This window comes from Epinephelus fuscoguttatus, linkage group LG21 (genome assembly GCF_011397635.1).
Source record: "Epinephelus fuscoguttatus linkage group LG21, E.fuscoguttatus.final_Chr_v1".
Lineage (NCBI taxonomy): Eukaryota > Metazoa > Chordata > Actinopteri > Perciformes > Serranidae > Epinephelus > Epinephelus fuscoguttatus.
Genome location: NC_064772.1, coordinates 39,299,078 through 39,317,092, shown reverse-complemented (window position 1 = coordinate 39,317,092; position 18,015 = coordinate 39,299,078). Strand labels below are relative to the sequence as shown.

The 18,015-nt window shown below is 45.1% G+C and overlaps 1 protein-coding gene across 1 annotated transcript in view; it reads left to right on the top strand.

Annotated features, from left to right (window-relative positions):
* Positions 1 to 18,015, top strand: part of LOC125882024 (piezo-type mechanosensitive ion channel component 2-like) — an 87,431-nt gene that overhangs the window by 47,698 nt on the left and 21,718 nt on the right. The window contains 15 exon segments of the mRNA XM_049565647.1: positions 247 to 343; positions 595 to 760; positions 841 to 930; positions 4,658 to 4,746; positions 4,829 to 4,894; positions 4,968 to 5,089; positions 5,746 to 5,866; positions 6,355 to 6,426; positions 13,538 to 13,704; positions 13,826 to 14,159; positions 14,344 to 14,411; positions 14,414 to 14,706; positions 14,776 to 14,877; positions 14,952 to 15,108; positions 15,197 to 15,379. Of these exon segments, the coding sequence (XP_049421604.1) occupies positions 247 to 343; positions 595 to 760; positions 841 to 930; positions 4,658 to 4,746; positions 4,829 to 4,894; positions 4,968 to 5,089; positions 5,746 to 5,866; positions 6,355 to 6,426; positions 13,538 to 13,704; positions 13,826 to 14,159; positions 14,344 to 14,411; positions 14,414 to 14,706; positions 14,776 to 14,877; positions 14,952 to 15,108; positions 15,197 to 15,379 (2,127 nt within the window).

The following is an 18,015-nucleotide window of genomic DNA, read 5'->3' as shown; positions in this document are numbered from 1 at the left end:
GAATCATCATCATGCTGATATTTACTGAAGTTCAAAGAGTCATATGGCCAATCAGTTTGAACTGTCTCACCTTTCTGTTCGTCTGTCTGTCTGTTCGTCTGTCTGTCTGTCTGTCTGTCTGTCTGTCTGTCCTTCTGTTCGTCTGTTCGTCTGTCTGTCTGTCCTTCTGTTCGTCTGTTCGTCTGTCTGTCTGTCTGTTTGTCTGTCTTTCGGTTCGTCTCTGTCTGTCTGTCTGTCTGAATTCAGATCCTGGCCTGTGGTTTCATTAAGTCATTGGTGTTGAATCACTGCTGGCTGATTCAGCTCTTCAGTCTGGCATGCACCATCAAAGGATACACCAAACGTGAGTCCACCGTCCGTCTGTCCATCTGTCCTCCCGTCTCTCCATCTCCCCATCTGTTTGTCTGTCTCTTTGTCTGTCCATCTGTCTATTGACCACTGACTGGTGATACTAAAGTCATAGTTATATTTCTTATTCTCTGAACACACAGAGATTAGATGAGTCAGACAATGCAGCATGGTACAAACTCTGTACCTGTCTACCTGCGTCTCTACCTGTGTGTCTGTTGTTTATGTATGTATCACTTCCTGCAGCGGAGCAACAGAGCAGTAAACAGTGCGAGCTGCCGAGCGACGAGGCGGGCATCATCTGGGATGGGGTCTGTTTCTGTTTCCTGTTGCTGCAGAGGAGGGTCTTCAGGAGTCACTACTTCCTGTATGTGGTCCTGGACCTGCAAAATACACAACTGCTGGCCTCCAGGTGCACACTCACACACACACACACACACACACACACACACACACACACAGAGTCACATGATGTTAATGTGTGTGTTGCAGGGGGGCGGAGCTCTTCGAGGCGTCCACAGTGAAAGCTGTCAGAGCGAGGCTGGAGGTGGAGAAGACGTCCATGGACCTGCTGAAGAGACAGTAGGTGTTGTAGTTATCAATGTGTGTACGCAGGTGCTTCGTATCACATAATGTTATATATACATATATAATGATCCAGTTATCACATAATGTTATATATACATAATGATAGTTATCACTTAGGGCTCTAGTTTCGCAGACCGGGCGAGGCGGGGGCGCAGCGCACCTGTGCTACGCCAACTGGGTGTGGCCAGGCTTATTTTGCAAGTTTGGCACACCGTGCGCCTGGCGTAGCTACTTGTCTGTCCCACCTCCGTCCCTCCTACCTGTGCAAGTCAGAAAGAGGGAGGAGAGAAGGCGTGGAGTGGGTTTTACACACATCACACCAATCAAATGAGCCCCTCTCCTCGCCCTTAAATGCGCCGCACGAAGGTGTAAGGAGAGTTTACTCAATTTGCCATGGCAGAAGAGAGCAGCAGCGTCAGACGGCCAAACTTCTCCCAGGAGGAAACTTATGTTTTGTTCCGGGAGGTCCAAGCTAGCAGTGTCCGAATATATGGAACTGCGAGCAGACCTCCACAGGCTGATGATGCAAAGGTAGCCTGGGAGGAGGTCATCACAATTGTAAATCAATGTTGCGTTTCTCTCGTGCGTGCTCGCTCTCTTTCTCTCTTGCAGTCTCACTCTGTTTCTTTTCTTTTGACTTTTCTAAGATGACAGATGCTGAATATATACTCCCTATCTGATGCTGTGGCTGTTTGTGGTTGGCTGAGAGGGATGTGAACTCATTAGTTTGCAGCTGTGTTAATCAAATCAGGTTGGGTTTCCATTATGCGTGCCAAATGTGCCAAACGGTGCCAAAACCCCTTTGATCTGACATCAGATGTGACGGGACAGTCGATACAGAGATACATGTATGTGCTGATTGCAGATAGTTGCATTGAATAGTGTTTTTGTGGCTATTTATTGCATCGTTAATGTGCCTGATATTCTGGAAACCTGCCTGTGAGGTTTTGGTGACGTGTGCGCACTGTCCGCCGGTCAGCCAAATTTCGGCTTACACCTGCTGCACTCCCCCTGTGCTGACAGTAGACCTGGCGAGCTTTTAGCGCACCTTCGGCGAAGCCTTTTGGCACGAAACTGTCACTGCGCCAAGCTGGATCTGTCGACACCTCCCCCTGCTGCGCTGCCACACCCATCTCAGCACAGCTCGGTCTGCCAAACTACCAAACTGAGCGCACCTTGGGTTGCGCTGCTCGAAACTAGCTCTGCGCGGGGTTCGCCACCCTGCGCCACATAATGTTATACAGTGTTTCCCACAGGACAGGAATCTATTTGTGGTGGTGTGGTCCTGGGAGAGGGGGGTATTAAAAATATTTTTCAATGCTCATCTGTGTGAAGAAGTGAACATCCAACGTCAGAGTTAATTACTAACGAGCAGAACCACACGGCCGGGCTCCACCGGCTGCAAACCTACGTCACGTCAGCGTAGCGTCGCGGCGTATTCATTTGGGCTCCACTGACTGCGTACGGAAGCGACATGTAGAGACGCCAGCGGGGTTGTTTACTGTTTGCCAAGCCGAGAGGTTGCATGTAGGCTGCATGAAATGTTAAAGCATTATCCACCTAAGTTATTACATATATTTGAGTTATCTACAAGTTTACTGTACTGTTTGTCATCTACTCGCTTTCAAATGTCCGCCACGGACATTTACACAATGTCACGGATAAACATGGGTAAATGCATGGAAAAAATCATCACATATCACCTCTGATAATGGTTTATTCATTTAAAAACACATTGTGCTCATTTAGCACACTATTTCATGTAGTTTTTATCTGCTGGAGTGTCGCGTAGGGGAGCGTAGTGCAAAAAAAAATAGAAGAGCCGCGTAAAATAAAGAGTTGTCGCGCGGCAGACGGGGGTTGTTGCGCCGCTCCCGTTGCCGGTGGAGCTGCTGTAATTGATTAACAGGGTGGCGAGCTGCTACGGGACTCGCGCTGCAGTTAACACTACTAACAGCGTGAGTTAATGTCTCTGCACATGTTGAGCTTCCAGCTATGTTAATACAGACACAGGCTAATAAAACAGCTAATATAACATGATGAGTTAGAGTTGTTTGGACCACTTTTGGACTTGTTTGCCCACATATTTGTACCGAGAGGTCTTTGGATCCGTTCTGCTACTACGTCTGCTGCTTCTTCTTCTGGTGGACCAGGTGCGTTAAGTGTGTCTTTACGATGCATACCGCCACTTATTGCACCGGAATTGTAACGACAAGCTACATTCACAGACACTGAGTCCCATTATAATGTGTTTATGAGTGAGGTATTGCCAAAAGCAGAAAAATCTATATGTGGCACAGATAAATGAATGTATGGGAAACACTGTTATATATACATATATAATGATCTAGTTATCACATAATATATATATACACATATGTGTATATATATATATATATATATATATATATATATATATATATATATATCCAGCCAGCCTAAGGCACACCTGTGCAATATTCATGCTGTCTAATCAGCATCTTTATATGCCACACCTGTGAGGTGGGATGGATTATCTCGGCAAAGGAGAAGTGCTCACTAACACAGATTTAGACAGATTTGTGAACAATATTTGTGAGAAAGTCTTTTGTGTGTATAGAAAATGTTTTAGATCTTTGAGTTCAGTTCATGAAAAATGGGAGCAAAAACAAAAGTGCTGCGTTTATATTTTTGTTCAGTATAATAAATGAAGAAAGTCGTTTGTTTCTTTTCTTGTTCAGATTTTTAACTCGATAAATCAGAGGACAAATCAAATATCAAACTTGTCAGTGACACACTGAGTTTAATCTCTTTTCTGTCTTCACTCTGTGTGAAACTGATGTATCAGATCAGTCCGATCAGCTGTCCAATCAATAACTGATATCGAATCAGGGGGTGCGTCGGTCGGTAAAAGACTTTCGCTAAGGCTGCACTCGTGTATCACTCACTGCTGCCATCATTAGTCATTAGTCATACTTCTACTGTTATTATACACATATGACTATTGTCACACATGTATACTGCCAGGTATTAATACATACTTTCAACATATTGTACTACAGTAGCCAGAACTATAACGATAATATTATTACTTTCAATAATGTTGTTGTAAGCTACTGTCATTACCTGCATCTCTCTCTCTCTCTCTCTCTCTCTCTCTCTCTCTGTCTCATTGTGTCATATGGATTACTGTTAATTTATCATGCTGATCTGTTCTGTACGACATCTATTGCACGTCTGTCCGTCCTGGAAGAGGGATCCCTCCTCAGTCGCTCTTCCTGAGGTTTCTACCGTTTTTTCCCCAGTTAAAGGGTTTTTTGGGGAGTTTTTCCTGATCAGCTGTGAGGGTCATAAGGACAGAGGGATGTCGTATGCTGTAAAGCCCTGTGAGGCAAATTGTGATTTGTGATATTGGGCTTTATTAATAAAACTGATTGATTGATTGATTGATTGATTGATTGATTGATTGATTGATTGATTGATTGACTTCCCTCTCCTCTGAAAGCCTCCTCTCTCCTCGACTCCTCCGAGTGCATTTAAAGAAATGGGACTTCCTACAAGATGGCGAGTCAATCAAATCAATCAATCAATCAATTTCTTGGTCAAGTGATCGAGGATAGTGGACGGATATTGGGATGAACCCCTTGTCTCTGTTTGTCCTGAGACACTGGTCTGACCTGTGAAGCACTTCCTGTCTCTGGTCTGACCTGTGAAGCACTTCCTGTGTGTGTGTTTCCTTCAGGATGGAGCGAATTAAATCCAGACAGCAGAAGTTCCGGCGAGGAAAAGAGAAGATGTTGAGTTTGACCCAGGACAGCTTCCATACTGATGGTCTGTAGACACACCTCTGTTGCTGTGGTAAAGGTGCGGTAGCTGTCAATCCCAGAACGTGTGTGTGTGTTTGTGTTCATAGGTCAGGAAAACAAGAAGGGGCAGCGGCAGAAGAAGTGGTGGAGACCCTGGGTAAACCATGCCTCCAGTGAGTCACATGACCTCTGACATCATCACCCTCACCTGTCAGAGCCGGTGTGTAACTGTGTGTCTGTCCGCAGTGGTGAGGAGCGGCGACTACTACCTGTTTGAGACGGATAGTGAAGAGGAGGAGGAGGAGGAAAAGAAGGAGGAAGAGGAGAAGAAGGAGGAGGAGCAGCTACCTGAGAAATCAGCCTTCCAGGTGAGCATCTCATCAGCTCTCTTTAGACAGAGGTGTCCCTACAGAGCCGCCACTCCTCCCTCCTTCATGACACAGAACCTAACAACAGTGACATCATCATGTGGCTCCAGTGTGTGATGTCACACAGCACAATGACATCACAGAATCAAAAGAGACGTGACATGTAACCCCACAGTGTCGTCCTCCAGTGTAACATCATTTAGCATGAGCTCCTGTTAGCTGCTAACTGCTAACAGCTGCTGTTCTCCTTCTTTGAGTTAGCTGCTAGCTGCTAACGGCTACTGTTCTTCTTCTTTGAGTTGCCCGCTAACAGCTGCTGTTCTTCTTTTGTGAGTTAGGTGCTAACTGCTAACAGCTGCTGTTCTTATTCTTTGAGTTAGCTGCTAACTGCTAACAGCTGCTGTTCTTTGAGTTAGCCGTGAACTGCTCACAGCTACATTTTAAATCTCCCACAGCGGGTCGCACACAGAACACATGGTCTAAATGTCACACTTGTCTGTCCATGATTCGTTCTGCCATCAGTCCCTTTTACACAAAGCATCCTGTCTCAGTCAGATGAAAGGAGACACAACTCCATCTGTCTGTCTGTCTGTCTGTGTGTGTGTGTGTGTGTGTGTGTGTGTGTGTGTGTGTCTGTCTGTCTGTTTGTCTGTCAGTTTGTCTATCATGCCTGGATAACTGACTCAAGAACAGCAATGAGAGCTCGCAACAACCAGAGGAAACTGTGGAAGAAGAACTCTTCTGAGCAAAGGAGCAGAAAGGAAGACAAGAGAGGAGGTGAGGAGGAGGAGGTGGTGAAGGAGGAGGAGGAGGAAGTGTCTTCCTATACACTAGAGGTTCATGATGGGTTCATTTTGACCACTAATGTGTGGCTTTACGTACAAACACATGTATAACTGTGGACACGTTAAACTGAGCAGAAGGTCAGTCCGACTGGTTTTATTGTTTTATTAAAAGGTTTTGTGCTCTCATCAGATCAATTTACTGAGAGACAGGAAATTATAAAAATAATAAAAGTCAGAAGAAATCACAACAGGAAGTCCTAAACATACACTGATGTGATGATGATGATGGTGGTGATGGTGATGGTGGTGATGATGATGATGATGATGGTGATGGTGGTGATGGTGATGGTGGTGATGATGGTGATGATGAAGATGTGTGTGAGTCCACAGTGTTACACAGGAAGTACATGTAAAGCTGTGTGTCGTCTGCATGTTGCTGTAACCAGCAGGCTGATTGTGACTCCTCTCCCTTTCCTGCAGTTGAAGCTATAGAAGTGACGGAGGAGGCAGAGGAGAATGGAGATGAAGAGGAGGACAAAGAGGAGGGACCAGGTAACCGCCCAGGACGCCACAGCATCTGATCTATTCAGATTTGCCATTTCATGTCCTTCTATGTGCCTGTATTTTATATTAATTTTTATATCAATGAAAAAAACATCCGTGTGACTAAATTCTTACATTTTTACATGTATCTCACCATAGCAAGTTGGAAGAAGACACATTCTGCCATATATGAAGAGGGGAGACTCTCTGGAATCTGGCAATATAAGAACCATGATGGTGGGACATTCTGTCTCTTCATAGCTGTCCAAAACATGTGGTTTGTGCCAGACGGACATGATTGCCAGTATTTTTTCATTATTGCAAGAAATTCCATTGACTCACAAGTCAAACATGTGTTTTATCTGAAAGAAACATGCAATATTTACATCTAAGATCATAGAAATATAGTCAACCAAGTGCAATGATGTCCTCCAAGATAATATTTGCCACTTTGTTTGCAGTAAACAAAGTTTGTTGTTGTTTTTCAGTTTCAGTTATATATTGGGGGAACATTTTGGGCAATGGGGGGGGCACGTGTCCCCCTCAATGTATATGGTGACTACGGCCCTGTCAGCATGCATAATTAGGCTACAGTTGTCTGGGTGCGCAAAGGTGAAGTGGCTGGTCTTGTCATACAAAGTTTGATGGAGTGTCAACTGGACAATATGGAAATATTTGCATCTTGAAAGCCGGACTACAAATGTGGATAGACAGGGAGAAACACACGCAAGCCTAAGATGTAGTAAGATACGATATTCCTCACTATATGAAGTGACTGATAACAAGATCTGTATAATGGGTTGTAAAGAAATTCATCAGGTTTTTATTTTGTAGACAATTAATCTGGATTTATAGCGTGATGGGATGACAGCACAATGATGTGTGTGATATCACTGGAAAGCTCTGCTCCTGCGCTTTCATGTGATATGCGTGGCATTTCTGTGCGACCCTGCATTCGCGAGTAATCCATCCAAGAGTAATGTGTGTGCAGAGCTGTATGAAAGCTCTGTTATACATCATTTTATTGTAACTTTATCAATTTTTTTCGCTGTGAAAACACTGGATTACCGACAAGTGCTTGGCGTTGTCGGAAAGCTACAGTTGTGCTGTTCCCGTTGATATGCGTGGCTTCTCGCTATGACACACGGTCACGGAGAAAATCCACAGAGAAGAACGGGTGTGAATTTGGACGCACTATGCATCGTTCGGGCCCATAGTCTAAACTTCTCAGTTTCAACATTTTATTGAGAACATTTAGGAACAGTGCTGCACGTTAAGTTTTGCCTGCACATTTTTTTTGTCAGCATTGTTGCTGAGTCTGGGGTGCAAGTCATGCACTCTCGCTCTGCCTCCACCTCAGATACCGAAATTTGGCACCAATTCATTTTAAGTGAATCGGTACTCGGTAGTACCGACGTGAATCGGTACCAAGTACAAAAAGTACCGACTTTCGGTACCCAACCCTACACATGACACTGTGCACCGCATGTCATGTGACGAGGACCAACCAATCACAGCTGACAGATATCTTTCCTTCACTAAATATCAGTGTGTGATAAATATGGAGGAAGTTGGTCATGTTAGTGCAGAGCTGTCAGAGTGTCACATCTGTCCCACAGACAGACAGGAAGTATCATGTGTCATAAGGATTACTGTTAATTTATCATGTTGATCTGTTCTGTACGACATCTATTGCACGTCTGTCCGTCCTGGAAGAGGGTTTCTACCGTTTTTTCCCCGTTAAAGGGTTTTTTGGGGAGTTTTTCCTGATCAGCTGTGAGGGTCATAAGGACAGAGGGATGTCGTATGCTGTAAAGCCCTGTGAGGCAAATTGTGATTTGTGATATTGGGCTTTATAAATAAAATTGATTGATTGATTGAAGTAGGTCAGCTCTGACCTCAGGTTTTCAGGTAAACAGGCTGTGATACGGTGCTGGTTATGGTTGCTTAGCAACCCTCGACACAACCTGCCGCCAGGCTCTTTAGAGCTGGCATAGAGAGGGCACTAGAGGAGCGCCCAGCGCCCGACCTCATGTTTTCCAGGCAGTTTAAGATGCAGCATGTGTACAGCCCCTAATTTGCTTTCAGCCATGCTTGTTGTTGTCATGGGTAACAGTGTGATGTCAAAGTGTATCACAATATTAAAAATTTTTTTTTTTTTTTTTTTTTTTTTTTTTCCTAGACAAAATCAAAGTCCAGTTGCCTACGATTTAATTGTTGCCAAAATGGGATTGACCTGGATAAATGAGAATATCCACAGGAATATTAAAAACTAAAAACAAACTAAGTCCACTTGCATTCGATTCAATTGCCTTGAGATAACTGTGACCTGGATAAATGAGAATATCCACAGGCATATTAAAAACCATAGCTGTATTATGGTGAAGGAGATGATATGACATTGAGTCGTCTGTGTGTGGCTGTCATTACTGTCAGTGGACTGACACATGTTGATGTTTGTCTAATCACATCTGAAGTGGAGCTACAGTCAGCTGCAAACATGTCATTTCCTGTTGCCAGTAGGTGGCGCTAAGACAAACTTCATTTCAGTGCCCAGACGTCATGAACCTGGGACTCTTCTCATGCAGGAGATATTTGAGGCAGATTGGACAATCAAGTTACAACAACTTCCTGTTTTATGGGGAAACCTGCAAAATGGCCGCCACACCATGGCAACACGCCCGACGTAAACACACAATTTTCACCAGAAAGCTTCATTGAGGTTTTAAAACTTATCAAAACATATCTGAGGTGGATCCGATCAAGGAGCAGAGCCATGTATAACACGTGTCATTTCCTGTTGTCAGTAGGTGGCACTATAACAATGAGTAATTATGGGCAGGTGGATGTGTTCAGGGCGGGACTGTCATCAAACGTGTGACGTTTGGGGCAGATTGGATCGTCTACAGGGCAGTTACAAACCACTTCCTGTTTCATGGTGAAACGTAGAATTTGACACCTCGTCTTGGTCACATGGAGGAGTTTGTTAAAGTTCAACCTGTAGAAATGGTCACAAAGATACAATGATTGCACAGTAAATTCAAAATGGCTGATTTCCTGTTGGGTTGAGGGTACTTTTTTAGATCTGGACATTTGAACACCAATTTCTGCGAATAGAGCTGCTTTGTTGAGACTCTTTAGGGGGTGCTGCTGAGCCTCAGAAAATCCACCAGTTCTAATTTTTGTGTGTAAAATTTCACTAGTCTCTGAACATCGAATAAAAAGTCCTTCAGTTTCAGCCTTATCGACTTCCTGTGCTCGGCGCTCAGGGCACAATAAACATCTTTATTTAAATGTACGGTGCGACACGAGTCACATGATGAACTGTTTAGGATGTTTTAGTTTTTAGTGTTTAGCGTTTTAGTGTTAAGTTTCAGCCTCGACGCCTGAACTCCACCCAGCACAGACAACAGCAGAGGACGCCGGACGACTCCACTGGTTGCCTTCGTTTATTTAAGAGTTTGAAAACATAAATCATGTCCATTAATTCAGCCAATCAACTCACGTCTCAATAACAGAAATCAGATGATTAATAATTGATAAACATTGTGTTTTCATCCTCAACACCATCGTTAACAGAATCAAAGATTTATTAAACGTGTTTAGTCCAGTTTTTTAAAATATCAATGTTTTGTTTTGAAGAATATTTGTTAATGATAATTTATTTTTACTGGAACTTTTAATCCTGAACAGAATCAGTCAAACTGAAAATCTTAAATCTCGTTAATGAATCAGATATTTCTGGACTTTGAATCTTTTCATTCACACAATCTCTGAAATACAATTTCTGTTATCGAGCCAATCAGACAGTAAACAAACAAAATCTTCTAAATAAACAACTCAGAGATCGACCCCGCGTCACCACATGACAGGACTGAAACAAAGAACCGTATCTACTGTTTAATGATTAATGAATGAATCTGTGAATGGATTACTGCTGCTGCTGGAACATCACAGCTTGGTTGCTCGTAGCTCAGCGATATTTCTGCTGCTGTCAAACAAACGTTTACGCACCAACTGCGTCTCTGCGGTCGTCTGAGTGTTGATGAACAGAGGAAACACACCTGTACAGGTGATACTGATGAAACCAGAGCGACGCAGCATCGCTCTGCCTACGTCACATGAAGCTTCAGTCGCCACACCTGTTATAGTCATCAGCTCAGTGCTGCACAACAAAGGAACCACAAATAGAACAATCTTTTAATTTAAAGTTATTAAAATGATGTTCTCCTCCTTCTGGAGCAGAACGTTCTGCGTTCACCTGGTTCTCTGAGAACTCTGAACCTGAACGTTCTGCGCTCACCTGGTTCTCTGAGAACACTGAACCTGAACATTCTGCGCTCACCTGGTTCTCTGAGAACTCTGAACCTGAACGTTCTGCGCTCACCTGGTTCTCTGAGAACTCCGAACTTGAAGGTTCTGCGCTCACCTGGTTCTCTGAGAACACTGAACCTGAACGTTTTGCGCTCACCTGGTTCTCTGAGAACTCTGAACCTGAACGTTCTGCGCTCACCTGGTTCTCTGAGAACACTGAACCTGAACGTTCTGCGCTCACCTGGTTCTCTGAGAACACTGAACCTGAACGTTTTGCGCTCACCTGGTTCTCTGAGAACTCTGAACCTGAACGTTCTGCGCTCACCTGGTTCTCTGAGAACACTGAACTTGAAGGTTCTGCGCTCACCTGGTTCTCTGAGAACACTGAACCTGAACGTTTTGCGCTCACCTGGTTCTCTGAGAACTCTGAACCTGAACGTTTTGCGCTCACCTGGTTCTCTGAGAACACTGAACCTGAACGTTCTGCGTTCACCTGGTTCTCAGAGAACTCTGAACCTGAACGTTCTGCGTTCACCTGGTTCTCTGAGAACTCTGAACTTGAACATTCTGTGCTCACCTGGTTCTCTGAGAACACTGAACCTGAACGTTCTGCGTTCACCTGGTTTTCTGAGAACTCTGAACCTGAACGTTCTGCGCTCACCTGGTTCTCTGAGAACTCTGAACCTGAACGTTCTGTGCTCACCTGGTTCTCTGAGAACACTGAACCTGAACATTCTGTGTTCACCTGGTTTTCTGAGAACTCTGAACGCTCGCTCACCTGGTTCTCTGAGAACTCCGAACTTGAAGGTTCTGCGCTCACCTGGTTCTCTGAGAACACTGAACCTGAACGTTTTGCGCTCACCTGGTTCTCTGAGAACTCTGAACCTGAACGTTCTGCGCTCACCTGGTTCTCTGAGAACACTGAACCTGAACGTTCTGCGCTCACCTGGTTCTCTGAGAACACTGAACTTGAAGGTTCTGCGCTCACCTGGTTCTCTGAGAACACTGAACCTGAACGTTTTGCGCTCACCTGGTTCTCTGAGAACTCTGAACCTGAACGTTTTGCGCTCACCTGGTTCTCTGAGAACACTGAACCTGAACGTTCTGCGTTCACCTGGTTCTCAGAGAACTCTGAACCTGAACGTTCTGCGTTCACCTGGTTCTCTGAGAACTCTGAACTTGAACATTCTGTGCTCACCTGGTTCTCTGAGAACACTGAACCTGAACGTTCTGTGCTCACCTGGTTCTCTGAGAACACTGAACCTGAACGTTCTGTGTTCACGTGGTTTTCTGAGAACTCTGAACCTGAACGTTCTGCGCTCACCTGGTTCTCTGAGAACTCTGAACCTGAACGTTCTGTGCTCACCTGGTTCTCTGAGAACACTGAACCTGAACGTTCTGTGTTCACCTGGTTTTCTGAGAACTCTGAACCTGAACGTTCTGCGCTCACCTGGTTCTCTGAGAACTCTGAACCTGAACGTTCTGTGCTCACCTGGTTCTCTGAGAACACTGAACCTGAACATTCTGTGTTCACCTGGTTTTCTGAGAACTCTGAACCTGAACGTTCTGCGCTCACCTGGTTCTCTGAGAACTCTGAACCTGAACGTTCTGCGCTCACCTGGTTCTCTGAGAACACTGAACCTGAACGTTCTGCGTTCACCTGGTTCTCTGAGAACTCTGAACCTGAACGCTCTGCGCTGACCTGGTTCTCTGGTCACATTCAGGCCAAAGCTGCACGACTGAGACATTTACAGAGTGTTTGAGCTCACAGATATCACCATGAAACTTCCTTGGGTTGTTTCTGTTCTCTAAAATTTTAGGTTGCAATATGCTAATGAGGCTTAATACGCACTGATTTACATATATGTCCAGAACATAAATGTGATCACTGGATAAACCCCCGTTCAAAATTCTTGCTTGATTTTGTCGACACATCAGAGTCAGAGGGTTTTAGGATCTCTCTTTTTATCATAGTCGTACAGAACCAGTGTTCTTCATGTTTTTAATATTCAAATGTTCCACAGATGAAACTGTGGATCAGATCTGTAAAAACCCTCTGAATACAGACAGGAATCAAACTGGAAGTTTGGTGGATGTAAAGAGCTGCTGAAGAGCAGAGTTATGACTCATTTTGAGAAATCAGACTTTAGAGATTAAAAGTGTCAAATTTCCAAACATTTGAAACAAAAAATAAAAATAGAACCTCAGGGTAAAAAATGTAACTGATAGATACCAACATGACACTGACCAGCTGATTTTGTACAGTTAGACAAATAAGTTTTCTAAAATGTTCTGTTTAAATATGCAGATGAGTCATCATGTTATTAAAAATGCACCTTTTGTGTAAATTTCCAGAACAAAAATCTGAATGACAATAAACCTCAAAATCTGTTTTCACCTGTGATGTCTCACCTTAACCCAGCCGACACCGGATGTGTTAACTGGCGTCAGACAGACGCTGGACTCTTACGTTGGGCAGACGTTACATTTCGGTTGATGATATTTTAAATGACTAAGTACGTCAGAATTTAACGTGGTGTGGACGTTGAATTTTGTTCCTCAGACCTCACCACGACATGTGGATATTCTACGTCAAGATGACGCTGGCCTGAGACGTTCGTAAACCCTTAGTTTCTGTTAAAAGGGTAATCAGACAGATTCAGATTCAATAATCAGATCATAAACTGGAGGTTCGATAAACACCATCAAACTTTAGATACAGTCTCATAACTGTGAGTGTATCACGCTGTCACCCAGCAACACCTTCACCATCACTGTGACCACCAGATGATGTTTTGTGTTTCAGACACGGTGTTGCATCGGTTCTCTAACACGCTGCAGTTCTGCTGGGTTCTGCTGTCGGCTCTGCTGGACTCTCTGACCACCTGGCTCAATGGTCTGTGTCAGGAACACATCGACATCTCCACTGTCCTCCGCATCGAGCGCTGCATGCTAACGCAGCAGGCAAAGCAGGTACGTGTTCAGGACTACAGACCGCCACAACACGTGGAGGTGTTAGAACTACAACAAAGATGAAGGAGTCATGTGAATCATCAGAGGTGTTGATCAGTGTTTTATTTGCCTGCCTGTTCAGGGTAATGTTCCCTCCAGAGAGGCAATCCACGTCTACTACCAAGAACAGATGATTAAAACCTCCAGAGAGTCTGGCCTAGACTCCAGCACCCATGAGGCCGAGGGGCACACCTCAGCAGAGAGTGGAAGGGAGGAAGAAGAAGAAGAAGAAAAAGAAGAAGTGAGTCCTGATACCAGAGAAGAAGAAACAGGATGTCAAAAAGCAGGTGAGAAGCCAGAGACTAAACCAGGAGGAGATGGTCCTGATGAACCAGGACCAGGACAAGAACCAGGACCAGGGCCAGGTCCAGGACCGGGAGGAGATTATCCACATGAACCAGAAACAGAAAGAGATAGTCCAGCTAGAACAAAACCAGAACCTGTTTCAGGAGGAGATCCATTGGACATAGAAGCAGAACCAGTATCAGGAGACGATGGTCCCATTGAACCAGTTTCAGCAGAGGCTCCATCCTCAGGAGTGAGACCAGAGGCAGTGACAGCAGAAGGTGACCCCTGTCCAGGATGGAGAAGGACAGGAAGGAACACTAACAGAACAAAGTTCATCTTCACTCTCTGGTCTGTGGTATCAATTCCTTCTCTCTGTCGTCTGAACAGTGCTGAGGAATCAAACCAGCAACTTCCTGTTGACACACAACCGACTCACACCAGCGGCTCCTCCCCCACGTCTCCCACCTCCCCCTCCTCACTCCTCCTCCCCCCCTCCTACAGCCTCGCTCTGGGCTTGGACCTGCAGGAGGAGCAGGCGGGGGAGGGGTCCAGGAGGCAGCAGCTGGTTCAGACTCCAGGGGGGAGGAATGACTTCCTGTGCGACTCGGCCTCCACTTCCTGTCCGCTGGCGTCCTGCACTCAGGAGCTGACAGCCAGCGAGCTGCTGAGGAACAGGTGAGTCCCAGGTGAGTCTCAGAGATCCTTTAGCTGTGACCTGCTGCTGATTCACACTCTGTGTTTCAGGACTTTCTATGACGAGGAGCTGGAGGCATCGGACCGTTTCTATATCAACCAGCACCAGCTGCTCCAGCTGTGCTACGCACTCTACAACATCCTGGCAGCCAGGTAAGCTCTGCGCCGCAGGTAACACCACACACTCCTCTGGGTTTGCTAAGATACTGAGACAGTCCTTTTGTCAGGTCGGAGACGGTTTGTTACCTGGTCATCGTGTTGAACCACATGGTGTCCGCCAGCTGTCTGACGTTGGTACTTCCTGTTTTGGTGTTTCTGTGGGCGACCCTGTCCGTCCCTCGGCCCAGTAAGACCTTCTGGATGACAGCCATCATCTACACTGAGGTTCGGTCTGCTGCTGTCATCTCACGTTATCAACTCACCTGTCACCAGGTGGATGTCTTACATTCAGTCTGCCTGTCTGTGTCCTTAGGTGACCATCGTCATCAAGTATTTCTTCCAGTTTGGGTTCTTCCCATTCAACCAGAAGCTCGAGGTGGACCGCAGCAAACCGTTCCACCCCCCGAACATCCTGGGGGTCGAGAAGAAGGAAGGCTACGTCCTGTATGACCTGCTGCAGCTTCTGGCTTTGTTCTACCACCGAGCCATACTCAAGGTAAATTCTACAAGTCATAGCACCACCGAGCCGTACTCCAGGTAAATACTACAAGTCATAGCACCACCGAGCCGTACTCCAGGTAAATACTACAAGTCATAGCACCACCGAGCCGTACTCCAGGTAAATACTACAAGTCATAGCACCACCGAGCCATACTCCAGGTAAATACTACAAGTCATAGCACCACTGAGCCGTACTCCAGGTAAATACTAAATACTACAAGTCATAGCACCACTGAGCCGTACTCCAGGTAAATACTACAAGTCATAGCACCACTGAGCCGTACTCCAGGTAAATACTACAAGTCATAGCACCACTGAGCTGTACTCCAGGTAAATACTAAATACTACAAGTCATAGCACTACTGAGCCGTACTCCAGGTAAATGCTACAAGTCATAGCACCACTGAGCCGTACTCCAGGTAAATACTACAAGTCATAGCACCACTGAGCCGTACTCCAGGTAAATACTACAAGTCATAGCACCACTGAGCTGTACTCCAGGTAAATTCTACAAGTCATAGCACCACTGAGCTGTACTCCAGGTAAATACTAAATACTACAAGTCATAGCACCACTGAGCTGTACTCCAGGTAAATACTAAATACTACAAGTCATAGCACCACTGAGCTGTACTCCAGGTAAATACTAAATAGTACAAGTCATAGCACCACTGAGCAGTACTCCAGGTAAATGCTACAAGTCATAGCACCACTGAGCCGTACTCCAGGTAAATACTACAAGTCATAGCACCACTGAGCCGTACTCCAGGTAAATACTACAAGTCATAGCACCACTGAGCCGTACTCCAGGTAAATACTAAATACTACAAGTCATAGCACCACTGAGCTGTACTCCAGGTAAATACTACAAGTCATAGCACCACTGAGCCGTACTCCAGGTAAATTCTACAAGTCATAGCACCACTGAGCCGTACTCCAGGTAAATACTACAAGTCATAGCACCACTGAGCTGTACTCCAGGTAAATTCTACAAGTCATAGCACCACTGAGCCGTACTCCAGGTAAATTCTACAAGTCATAGCACCACTGAGCTGTACTCCAGGTAAATACTACAAGTCATAGCACCACTGAGCTGTACTCCAGGTAAATACTAAATACTACAAGTCAGAGCACCACTGAGCCGTACTCCAGGTAAATACTACAAGTCATAGCACCACTGAGCCGTACTCCAGGTAAATACTAAATACTACAAGTCATAGCACCACTGAGCCGTACTCCAGGTAAATACTACAAGTCATAGCACCACTGAGCCGTACTCCAGGTAAATTCTACAAGTCATAGCACCACTGAGCTGTACTCCAGATAAATTCTACAAGTCATAGCACCACTGAGCCGTACTCCAGGTAAATACTACAAGTCATAGCACCACTGAGCCGTACTCCAGGTAAATACTACAAGTCATAGCACCACTGAGCTGTACTCCAGGTAAATACTAAATACTACAAGTCATAGCACCACTGAGCTGTACTCCAGGTAAATACTAAATACACCACTGAGCTGTCCAGGTAAATACTACAAGTCATAGCACCACTGAGCTGTACTCCAGGTAAATACTACAAGTCATAGCACCACTGAGTGCACTCCAGGTAAATACTACAAGTCATAGCACCACTGAGCTGTACTCCAGGTAAATACTACAAGTCATAGCACCACTGAGCCGTACTCCAGGTAAATACTACAAGTCATAGCACCACTGAGCCATACTCCAGGTAAATACTAAATACTACAAGTCATAGCACCACTGAGCCGTACTCCAGGTAAATTCTACAAGTCATAGCACCACTGAGCCGTACTCCAGGTAAATACTACAAGTCATAGCACCACTGGGCTGTACCCAGGTAAATACTAAATACTACACGTCATCGCACCACTGATCCTTACTCAAGGTAAATACTACAAGTCATAGCACCACTGAGCCGTACTCCAGGTAAATTCTACAAGTCATAGCACCACTGAGCTGTACTCCAGGTAAATTCTACAAGTCATAGCACCACTGAGCTGTACTCCAGGTAAATACTAAATACTACAAGTCATAGCACCACTGAGCCGTACTCCAGGTAAATACTACAAGTCATAGCACCACTGAGCTGTACTCCAGGTAAATACTACAAGTCATAGCACCACTGAGCTGTACTCCAGGTAAATACTAAATACTACAAGTCATAGCACCACTGAGCTGTACTCCAGGTAAATACTAAATACTACAAGTCATAGCACCACTGAGCCGTACTCCAGGTAAATACTACAAGTCATAGCACCACTGAGCCGTACTCCAGGTAAATACTACAAGTCATAGCACCACTGAGCTGTACTCCAGGTAAATACTAAATACTACAAGTCATAGCACCACTGAGCTGTACTCCAGGTAAATACTAAATACTACAAGTCATAGCACCACTGAGCCGTACTCCAGGTAAATACTACAAGTCATAGCACCACTGAGCCGTACTCCAGGTAAATACTACAAGTCATAGCACCACTGAGCCGTACTCCAGGTAAATACTAAATACTACAAGTCATAGCACCACTGAGCCGTACTCCAGGTAAATACTACAAGTCATAGCACCACTGAGCCGTACTCCAGGTAAATTCTACAAGTCATAGCACCACT